The sequence below is a fragment of the Oncorhynchus masou genome, chromosome 20 (assembly GCF_036934945.1).
Source record: "Oncorhynchus masou masou isolate Uvic2021 chromosome 20, UVic_Omas_1.1, whole genome shotgun sequence".
In the NCBI taxonomy this organism is placed as follows: Eukaryota; Metazoa; Chordata; class Actinopteri; order Salmoniformes; family Salmonidae; genus Oncorhynchus; species Oncorhynchus masou.
The window spans coordinates 646,005-657,727 of NC_088231.1; the positions used below are offsets into that span (position 1 = coordinate 646,005).

The following is an 11,723-nucleotide window of genomic DNA, read 5'->3' on the forward strand; positions in this document are numbered from 1 at the left end:
CGCAGCAAATACATGCCAATTTCAACATGCTTTTGGAAACTTGGGCAGGAAAAGTTAACTTCGACCCACTGACAAAAAAGAGACAATGTTGAAGTGTAATTCAAGAGAAAAGCTGCAAAATGGAGAGTTGAAAATTAAAAGAAGTGAGGATCAGAACAGTGGCCTAATGTTTGGGAAAGATGTTATGTGTGATGATTTTGAGACACTATACAAATTTGACAGTCACAAGATGGGGAACTGTACTGTTCAGATGGATAATAAACTGTAAACTGCTATCACAATAAACTGTTCTCTGTAACAATGTGCCCAATCAGTGTAAAAAATGCAAATAGTCCGGGTAGCCATTTGATTAGCTGTTCAGCAGTCTTGGGGGTAGAAGCTGATCAAAAGCCTTTTGGAACTAGACTTGGCGCTCCGGCACCGCTTGCCATGTGGCAGAAGAGAGAACAGTCTATGACTAGGGTGGCAATATTTAGGGCCTTCCTCTGACACCCACCGTCTGGTATGGCAGGAAGCTTGGCCCCAATGATGTACTGGGCCGTACCCACTAACCTCTGTAGCGTCTTGCTGTCAAAAGCTGAGCAGTTGCCATACCACGCAACCAGTCAGGATGTTCTCGATGGTGCAGCTGTTGAACTTTTTGAGGATCTGATTACCCATGCCAAACATTTTTAGTCTCCTGAGGGGGACTGAAAAGATCATCGTCGTGCCCTCATCACAACTGTCTTGGTGTGTTTGGATCATGATATTTTGTTGGTGATGTGGACACCAAGGAACTTGAAGCTCTCACTTTGAGGGAGACACTTCCAGGTCTCTGACGTCCTTCTTGTGGGCGGTCTCATCGTTGTTGGTGATCAGGCCTACCACCGTTGTGTTATTTGCAAATGTAATGGTGTTGGAGTCGTGCCTGGCTGTGCAGTCGTGAGAGAACAGGGAATACTAAGCACACAACACTGGAGCCCCTCAGGGGTGAGGATCAGTGTGGCAAATGTGTTGTCCAGTTTGAGGTGAATTATCAGTTCTGATATCTAGAAGCTTGTGTCGGTCATAATAGACGGTGGCAGAAACATTATGTACTAAGTTACAAATATCGCGAAAAAACACATACAAAATAGCACAATTGGTTAAGAGCCATCTCCTCTGGCACCATTATGATTATTTATAATATAATTAACTCCTGCAGAATTAAGCAGTTCTTGCAGCTGAACTGAAATCTTATCAGAAACATGTTTGGTCATTTTCACAGCTTTAATTCCTGTCAAACTGATGTCATGTGTACATTTTGCACAGAAAATCTTATTACAATTTCACTTTATCACATATAGTTGGGTGGTTGCAGATGGGTTATTAGTAATTGCGGGTGGGTGAATAAAACAGCTGACCCGCACATCACTACCGGAGTGGACCTTTAAGCTTCTACAACTGGGCCTTTAATATATAGACAAAATGTCTCTGCCAAGTTAGAGAGGACACATCCTGTCTATCAGCATACACATCCTATCAACATACCACACATTTGTTACGCCAGGACAGGAGAAAATGTTTTCAACATACAAAACAGAGTAAGCATTTGGTCATGTTCAGGTCAGGAAGAGCTTTCAATTGACCCACTTTGGAGCGGACTGAAAGAGACACTGATTTCATGAAAGAAGGCAGAAGGGCAAGCAAGCCTTATTTCTGCAGAATTAATTTAACAGGATTGGGTTTTTTTCACAGAATAACTATAACAAATCTACACAATATCCGGCAATTAAAAAAAATATCATCAATTTAAACCCACACAAAAGACAAATGTAACATAATCCCTTCAGAAATGCACTTCAACTACTCATTCAAGTATCCAACAAAATGTGTGGTTCTAGACATTGTAAAAATAATCAAATAAAAAGTTTAAAGAAAAATGAGGGAGAAATGCTGGTGCTTGTAGATGAGTTGCACATCCACGATTTGATTACTACACACTACCCCTGCAATCTACTCCCAAAACGTTATACACATCCTCCGTTAAACTTTACACACAAGGGATCATTCAGTAAGAAACAGGGTTGGGGTCAATTCAACTTTCAAATCAATCAGTGCATTTAGGAAGTTTTTTAAATTTAACATTTACAATTAGGATTTCACACTTCCTCAGTTGATGGAATTGAAATGTGAACTGACCCCTACCCTGAAGAAGAGTCAACTTCTTGACATCAGGCTGAAAGCATGACAGAGGTTTCAACCTCCAACATAAAATGTGATACTTAAGCCTACAAGTTTAAACCAAGTCCAACTTGAGCTAGAGTGATTGAGTAGTGGTGTTAAAAATTCAGCTAATACAATCCACAATCAAAACAAACACACATCTATTGCCCTCACTCAGATAGAAGCTGGTACCAGGAGTGTGAGACAGCTAAAACCAATCTGGGACCAGGCAAATGAGGAGCTTCTTCAAACCTTTCTCCGTTCAGGATGTAAAGTACATCTCTTTGGTCAGCATTGATACAATGCAGGGGATCTGCTTCTTGGCATCGAAGCCGGGAGAGTTTGACGCAGACTCAAACTCTGTCGCCACCTTGTGGTTGACCCGGGTCAGGATGTGTTGGACCTCCAGCTCTTTGCTGTACTTGCCAATCATCTCACACAGAGATTGGATAAACCAGGAGCCAGTCTGAGTGTTTCTCCATGAGTAGTAGCCTGTGGGAAGACATGTGAGAGCACATAAGAGTCAAGGGCCTGGTTTGAATAATTCAGAAAATGCATCCATGCTCAGATAATAACAGATCTAAATTGGATGGATTGGTAAAGTAAGAGGGTGGTAGCCTTGCATTCACAGATCCAATTACTTATAGATCTGTGCACACCTCAAGGAAACCTGACTGGAGACTTCTTCTATGTGTGTGTGAGTGTGTGTGTGTGTGGCTTTGGAACATGTCTTGGACCTGGAGCTGTGGAGTAGGCATAGAGGAAGTCTGCTTCCACAGGGATCTTGGTTGAACTCCCATCTGAACTGCTGTCTGCCTCGATGCCCCCGTCCAAATCAGTACCTCTGCAAGCCTGCTTGTCACACACATGGGGGAACAGGAGACATGGATCAGTCACAGTTACACACGAACGCAAAGGCTACCTTTTGAACAATCCCTCCCTCACCTCTTCCTGTCATCCAGGACCTCCTTACCAGGCAGTGTCAGAGGAAGGCCCTAAAAATTGTCAGACTCCAGCCACCCTAGCCATAGACTGTTCTCTCTGCTTCTGCACAGTAAGCGGTATAAGAGTGCCAATTCTAGGTCCAACAGCTTCTAGCCCCAAGCCATAAGACTCCTGAACATCAAATAAAATGGTTACCCAGACTATTTGCATTGCCCCCCCCCCCCCCTATTTTACACTGCTGATACTCTCTATTATCTCTATGCAGTCACTTTAATAACTCCCTACATGTACATATTACCTAAAATACCTTAACTAACCGGTGCCCCCGCAAATCGACTGTGTACCGGTACCCCCTGTATATAGCCTCGCTATTCTTATTTTACTGCTACTTTTTAATTATTTGTTACTTTTATTTCTTAGTATTTTTTTCTTAACTGCTTTGTTGGTTAAGGGCTTATAGGTAAGCATTTCACTGTAAGGCTGCATATGTGTTGTATTCGGCGCATGTGACAAATACATTTTTTATTTGATTTGACTGTGGACGAGACAAACCTGTTTTGTCAGTAGGGGATTCAATTAGCCTCTATCTTATACCTTCTTTTAACCTTAACTTCATATTGTTGTTCTAGTACTTTGGTTTGTTTTGGAACTACAAAAATCTCTGAAACTGGAAACACTTATCTCCCTCACTAGCTTTAAGCACCAGCTGTCAGTGCAGCTCACAGATTACTGCACCTGTGCATTTTTTTTATTTTTTATTTTACCTTTATTTAACTCGGCAAGTCAGTTAAGAACAAATTCTTATTTTCAATGACGGCCTAGGAACAGTGGGTTAACTGCCTGTTCAGGGGCAGAACGACAGATTTGTACCTTGTCATCTACAAGCATTTCGCTACACTCGCATTAACATCTGCTAACCATGTGTATGTGACAAATAAAATTTGATTTGATCGCGGGGGTTTGAACTTGCAACCTTCTGGTTACTTGTCCAACGCTCTAACCACTAGGCTACGCTGCATAGCCCATCTATAATTTAGCCAACAACTACCTCTTTCCCTACTGTATTTATTTTATTTTATTTATTTTGCTCCTTTGCACCCCATTATTTTTATTTCTACTTTGCACATTCTTCCACTGCAAATCTACCATTCCAGTGTTTTACTTGCTATATTGTATTTACTTTGCCACCATGGCCTTTGTTTTGCCTTTACCTCCCTTATCTCACCTCATTTGCTCACATCGTATATAGACTTGTTTCTACTGTATTATTGACGGTATGTTTGTTTTACTCCATGTGTAACTCTGTGTCGTTGTATGTGTCGAACTGCTTTGCTTTATCTTGGCCAGGTCGCAATTGTAAATGAGAACTTGTTCTCAACTTGCCTACCTGGTTAAATAAAGGTGAAATAAAAATAAATAAATAATAATGGCCACAGTACCTGGATGAAGAAGAGTTTGGGCTTGCCCACCAGCGAGATGCAGCGGTCGCCCCGGAACAGGCTGGTGAGGCTCTTGAGCTCGATGGGGGCATCCGTCCCGAAGAACACGCCATCATCCCCGTGACTCAGCAGGACACACACGAACGAAGCGGAGCAGCTGTGGTCCTCCTTGGAGGCTGGAAACAAGCATCAAGTTTTTGATTGGTCCTTCACAGAATTTAAAAAGGCTCTATCTGCTGCTATATCAATGGGTACATCAATAATCAATCATTTATATTATTTTTTTTACTTATAAATGATTGATTATTGATGTACCCATTGATTCTTGAAGAACATAACATAAATTCCTCATGAGCTTAGTTAAACTGTCATACTCCATCAGAACCCAAAATATAAGCTTGCATTACTTCAATGTTTGTAAACAAAGTAAATGTAAACAGACACTGTACAGCATTTTAAAACATGGTTAAAACTATAATGTTGATATCATGGGTGATCAGTCCTGGCATCCATAGCTCTGTCTATGAGTTGGGAATAGTTAAATTTCTTCAGGCCCATCTCTCAACTTTTTACTGAAACTTTTGTGGGGAAGGCGTTGTTATTGTTTCAACTGCGGATTGCCACTTTAAAAAGGTAGACAAGAGCAGTATTGAGACAATTTCCAGAACAACAAGAAGTGAGAAACGAGACACTCATTTTCTTCACCAATGTTTTTACACAGCTATCATGTTGCAGGTGAGTGAATGAAGCGCAGACGACACAGAGCACATGTGCAGACACAGAGCAGATCGTTTTGCATCGAGCTCACCTGCAATGTTTTTGCTTAACCCTGTTGCTCGTGGAAACGTAATATTGTTGATTCTCAGTTTAAGTACAGGAGACCATGTACTTTCACTTGTTTTTATTGTGAATGGGCTGCTTTTAAAACGTAATTTACTGAGTGTCTTCTGTGTATGATCTTTATACGAAGACAAACCCATCTTCGTGGTGGTTGTCAGTGGTGGTGCTGACTTTCAAACATGCTTACCTGTGGTTAAAACATGCTTGATCTGGTCCACTTTCTGGTCATTGTAAACCTTCACCTTATAACCCAGTTTCCCAAACACCTTCAACACGTTGCCTGCATCCACATCTGTGCCATTGCGTACATTCATACCTTTAAAAACAAAGTAAAGTTATTAGACTAATTCAATTTGCTTTCTGGATATGTAATGTGTGTCATCATTGTGTACATACAGCCTTTACACAGTAGTGGAAAATGTACCTGATGGTCATACTTGAGTAAAAGTAAAGATACCTTAAAATGACAAGTAAAAGTGTGTCACCCAGTAAAATACTACTTGAGTAAGTCTAAAAGTTTTGGGTTTTAAATATAATTAAGTATCAAAAGTAAATGTAATTCCAAAAATATAGGGGCCTCCCGAGTGGCCTAAGGCACTGATTCACAGTGCTAGCTGCGCCACTAGAGGCTCTGTTGCAGCCAGCCGCAACCGGGAGACCCATGGGGCAGCGCACAATTGGCCCAGCGTAGTCCGAGTAAGGGGAGGGCTTGGCCGGCGGGGATGTTCTTGTCCCATCGCTCACAAGCTCCTGTGGCAGGCCTGACACAGTCGCCAGGTCTATGGTGTTTCCTCCAACACATTGGTGTGGCTGGCTTCCGGGTTAAGCGGGCATTGCGTCAAGAAGCAGTGCGGCTTGGCTGAGTTGTGTTTCGGAGGATGCACGGCTCTTGACCTTCGCCTCTCCTGAGTCTGTATGGGAGTTGCAGCAATGGGACAATACTGTAAACTACCAATTGTATACCATGAAAAAGGGGTAATATAAATATATATTTAAGTATCAAAAGGTAAAAACATAAATAATTGCAAATTCCTTATATAAAGCAAACCAGACAGAACCATTTTTATTTTATTTGGCAAGCCAGTGGCACACTCCAACACTCACACATAATTTACAAAACAAGCATGTGTGTTTAGTGAGTCCTCCAGGTCAGAGGCAGTAGGGATGCCCAGGGATGTTCTCTTGATAAGTGTGTGAATTGGACCATTTTCCTGTTCTGCTAAGCATTCAAAATGTAACATACTTTTGGGTATCAGGGAAAATGTATGGAGTAAAAAGTACATTATTTTCTTTAGGAATGTAGTGAAGTAAAAGTTGTATAAAATCTGAAATGACAGAGATGGCCGCCTCGCTTCGCGTTCCTAGGAAACTATGCAGTTTTTTTTGTTTTTTTTACGTGTTATTTCTTACATTAGTACCCCAGGTCATCATAGGTTTCATTACATACAGTCGAAAAGAACTACTGAATATAAGAGCAGCGTCAACTCGCCATCAGTACGACCAAGAATATGACTTTCGCGAAGCGGATCCTGTGTTCTGCCTTTCACCCTGGACAACAGAATGGATCCCAGCCGCCGACCCAAAAAAATGACTTCGTAAAAGAGGGAAACGAGGCGGTCTTCTGGTCAGACTCCGGAGACGGGCACATCGTGCACCACTCCCTAGCATTCTTCTCGCGAATGTCCAGTCTCTTGACAACAAGATTGATGAAATCCGAGCAAGGGTAGCACTCCAGAGGGACATCAGAGACTGTAACGTTCTTTGCTTCACGGAAACATGGCTCACTGGAGAGACGCTATCGGAGTCGGTGCAGCCAGCTGGTTTCTCCACGCATCGCGCTGACAGAAACAAGCATCTTTCTGGTAAGAAGAGGGGCGGGGGCGTATGCCTTATGGCTAATGAGACGTGGTGTGATCACAAAAACATACAGGAACTCAAATCCTTCTGTTCACCTGATTTAGAATTCCTCACAATCAAATGTCGACCGCATTATCTACCAAGAGAATTCTCTTCGATTATAATCACAGCCGTATATATTACCCCCCAAGCAGACACATCGATGGCTCTGAACGAACTTTATTTGACTCTTTGCAAACTGGAATCCATACATCCTGAGGCTGCATTCATTGTAGCTGGGGATTTTAACAAGGCTAATCTGAAAACAAAGACTCCCTAAATTGTATCAGCATATCGATTGTGCAACCAGGGCTGGCAAAACCTTGGATCATTGCTATTCTAACTTCCGCGACGCATATAAGGCCCTGCCCCGCCCTCCTTTCGGAAAAGCTGACCACGACTCCATTTTGTTGATCCCTGCCTACAGACAGAAACTAAAACAAGAAGCTCCCACGCTGAGGTCTGTCCAACGCTGGTCCGACCAGATTCCACACTCCAAGACTGCTTCCATCACGTGGACAGGGATATGTTTCGTATTGCGTCAGACAACAACATTGACGAATACGCTGATTCGGTGTGCGAGTTCATTAGAACATGCGTTGAAGATGTCGTTCCCATAGCAACGATTAAAACATTCCCAAACCAGAAACCGTGGATTGATGGCAGCATTCGCGTGAAACTGAAAGCGCGAACCACTGCTTTTAATCAGGGCAAGGTGACCGGAAACACGACCGAATACAAACAGTGCAGCTATTCCCTCCGCAAGGCAATCAAACAAGCTAAGCGTCAGTATAGAGACCAAGTAGAATCTCAATTCAACAGCTCAGACACAAGAGGTATGTGGCAGGGTCTACAGTCAATCACAGATTACAAAAAGAAAACCAGCCCTGTCACGGACTAGGATGTCTTGCTCCCAGGCAGACTAAATAACTTTTTTGCCCGCTTTGAGGACAATACAGTGCCACTGACACTGCCTGCAACAAAAACATGTGGACTCTCCTTCACTGCAGCCGAGGTGAGTAAAACATTTAAACGTGTTAACCCTCGCAAGGCTGCAGGCCAAGACGGCATCCCCACCCGCACCCTCAGAGCATGCGCAGACCAGCTGGCTGGTGTGTTTACTGACATATTCAATCAATCCCTATTCCAGTCTGCTGTTCCCACCTGCTTCAAGAGGGCCACCATTGTTCCTGTTCCCAAGAAAGCTAAGGTAACTGAGCTAAACGACTACCGCCCCGTAGCACTCACTTCCGTCATCATGAAGTGCTTTGAGAGAGTAGTCAAGGACCATATCACCCCCACCCTAACTGACACCCTAGACCCACTCCAATTTGCTTACCGCCCAAATAGGTCCACAGACGATGCAATCTCAACCACACTGCACACTGCCCTAACCCATCTGGACAAGAGGAATACCTATGTGAGAATGCTGTTCATCGACTACAGCTCGGCATTTAACACCATAGTACCCGCCAAGCTTGTCATCAAGCTCGAGACCCTGGGTCTCGACCCCGCCCTGTGCAACTGGGTACTGGACTTCCTGACGAGCCGCCCCCAGGTGGTGAGGGTAGGCAACAACATCTCCACCCCGCTGATCCTCAACACTGGGGCCCCACAAGGGTGCGTTCTGAGCCCCCTCCTGTACTCCCTGTTCACCCACGACTGCGTGGCCACGCACGCCTCCAACTCAATCATCAAGTTTGCGGACGACACAACAGTGGTAGGCTTGATTACCAACAACAACGAGACGGCCTACAGGGAGGAGGTGAGGGCCCTCAGAGTGTGGTGTCAGGAAAATAACCTCACACTCAACGTCAACAAAACTAAGGAGATGATTGTGGACTTCAGGAAACAGCAGAGGGAACACCCCCCTATCCACATCAATGGAACAGTAGTGGAGAGGGTAGTAAGTTTTAAGTTCCTCGGCATACACATCACAGACAAACTGAATTGGTCCACCCACACAGACAGCATCGTGAAGAAGGCTCAGCAGCGCCTCTTCAACCTCAGGAGGTTGAAGAAATTCGGCTTGTCACCAAAAGCACTCACAAACTTCTACAGATGCACAATCGAGAGCATCCTGGCGGGCTGTATCACCGCCTGGTACGGCAACTGCTCCGCCCACAACCGTAAGGCTCTCCAGAGGGTAGTGAGGTCTGCACAACGCATCACCGGGGGCAAACTACCTGCCCTCCAGGACACCTACACCACCCAATGTTACAGGAAGGCCATAAAGATCATCAAGGACAACAACCACCCGAGCCACTGCCTGTTCACCCCGCTATCATCCAGAAGGCGAGGTCAGTACAGGTGCATCAAAGCTGGGTCCGAGAGACTGAAAAACAGCTTCTATCTCAAGGCCATCAGACTGTTAAACAGCCACCACTAACATTGAGTGGCTGCTGCCAACACACTGACTCAACTCCAGCCACTTTAATAATGGGAATTGATGGGAAATTATGTAAAATATATCACTAACCACTTTAAACAATGCTACCTAATATAGTGTTTACATACCCTACATTATTCATCTCATATGTATACGTAAATACTGTACACTATATCATCTACTGCATCTTTATGTAATACATGTATCACTAGCCACTTTAACTATGCCACTTTGTTTACATACTCATCTCATATGTATATACTGTCCTCGATACCATCTACTGTATCTTGCCTATGCTGCTCTGTACCATCACTCATTCATATATCTTTATGTACATATTCTTTATCCCCTTACACTTGTGTGTATAAGACAGTAGTTTTGGAATTGTTAGTTAGATTACTTGGTTATTACTGCATTGTCGGAACTAGAAGCACAAGCATTTCGCTACACTCGCATTAACATCTGCTAACCATGTGTATGTGACAAATAAAATTTGATTTGATTTGAATAGTAAAGTACAGATATAGCAAAAAAAAATACTTAAATAGTAGTTTTTACTTAAGTACTTTACATCACTGCCTTTACAAATATTCTTACAGTAGTAACCCAGCAGACAAAGCTGGGTGAGGTAATGTCATTACAACCATTTTACATAATCAGGTTATAATGATGTAATTTCAACTAGTTTCTCCCACTGAGAAGAAGCTGAACAACAAGCTTTATGCAAATTCAAAACATAAGTATTAGACCATAGCCTAGACCCGGAGTCTACAAATGAACGAACACAATACCTGTTCTTCTGTCAAAGTTCTTGTTGTTAATGATGATACACTGGCCAATGCTGGGGTAGCTGAGGCTGTACCTGAAGCTATGGGACTGAGGCTTGGCATCCACCTGCATAGACCCAGAGCCACCACAGGGGCCCTCTGACCTAGGAAACAAATAGATGCCACTTAGCAGACGCTTTCATCCAAAGTCACTTACATTTTCGTGTGTCATGCACACTGAGAATCCCTCTGAGAATTGAACGTACGACTTTGTCATTGGTAGCTCTTACCAACTGAGAAACACAGGAACACTAGTTAGATTACAGCAATACGCCAAGCTGATACTCTGTGTAAGTCAGATCTCAGACTGGGTTTTGAGTAAGTATACACTTGAACCGTTGAAATACTTTTGAGTATCCTTCCCTCAAAGTAATAACTGATCAGACATATGGATTGTGTGGAAGCTGTGAGGTGGTACCCTTACTTTTCATCTGTAAAATCAGTGATTACTTTAAGAAAGGGTGGAAGGATGCATTTCAAAAGCATTTCCCAGGCAGGCCCTTAACCCCAAATTCTCCCAGGGCTGGTGCCATGTGGCTGACCCTGTGCCTTCTCTCTCTCTCTGACTGTTAAGCAATATCTATGAATAAAAATACAATACCTTTTCAAAAGAGATACAATAGATCTCCTATTGTAAAACGTATATTTTTAGTCGTATATATGGCTGTGCGTTCGTGTGTCAACTATAGGCGTGACACAATAACAATTTTGGCAATTTCCTGTATGTTGTCTAGCATGGACCAAATATAGGCATCAAACTCCATGGCCGCAACACGATCATCAAGTAACAATGTCGCCTAATGTCCTGATTTCATTGCAAAAATGTATAATTACATGTGGTCGTCCGAATGACTGGTGAATATCGCAACTCAAAACAACTTTACCACGGTTTGCTAGGCAACTTCGTAAAATACATGCATTGAGATAACAAAGAATCTCACTCTTGTCCATCGCCACGCCTAGCGTCAACGCAGTCCCCAGCACTCAAATCGTTTGCTGCTGACATGGTATTCTGCGAATCGATTTCAAACAAATGTCAGTGACTATATAAAAATGTTGGTAGTAAAGTTTTGGTCAGACCGTGCAAATGGCCACCCTTATATCAAGCCAATATATTGTATGCACATGTCTTCCTATAGTTCTTTGTTACAAACAACAGTCCGCAACCAACCAATAGTAGCGTCCGGAGTAAACAATATTAGA

The 11,723-nt window shown here is 43.1% G+C and overlaps 1 protein-coding gene across 2 annotated transcripts; it reads right to left on the reverse strand.

The window, feature by feature from the left end:
- Window positions 1-1,229: 1,229 nt before the first annotated feature.
- Window positions 1,230-11,718, reverse strand: casp3a (caspase 3, apoptosis-related cysteine peptidase a). 2 transcript variants are annotated; one of them, XM_064925972.1, is made up of 6 exons: window positions 11,462-11,718; window positions 10,485-10,624; window positions 5,596-5,724; window positions 4,569-4,744; window positions 2,922-3,036; window positions 1,230-2,676 (listed from the first exon to the last, which is right to left on the reverse strand). In XM_064925972.1, exons 1-6 carry the CDS (start codon window positions 11,524-11,526, stop codon window positions 2,447-2,449), a joined length of 855 nt encoding a protein of 284 aa, XP_064782044.1. In that variant the 5' UTR covers window positions 11,527-11,718; the 3' UTR covers window positions 1,230-2,446. The 2 variants fall into 2 exon arrangements, with proteins under 2 accessions (XP_064782044.1, XP_064782045.1); XM_064925973.1 differs by lacking the exon at window positions 11,462-11,718 and adding an exon at window positions 11,122-11,140.
- Window positions 11,719-11,723: the final 5 nt, after the last annotated feature.

Bases quoted from the DNA above. Each gene is read 5' to 3' on its own strand.
- casp3a (XM_064925972.1), bottom strand. From the start codon at position 11,526: ATGTCAGCAGCAAACGATTTGAGTGCTGGGGACTGCGTTGACGCTAGG. The intron at 5,725-10,484 runs GTATTGTGTTCG...TTGTTTTTAAAG, and splicing joins GAACTTTGACAGAAGAACAG to GTATGAATGTACGCAATGGC. The intron at 4,745-5,595 runs GTAAGCATGTTT...GCTTGTTTCCAG, and splicing joins CAAGCATGTTTTAACCACAG to CCTCCAAGGAGGACCACAGC.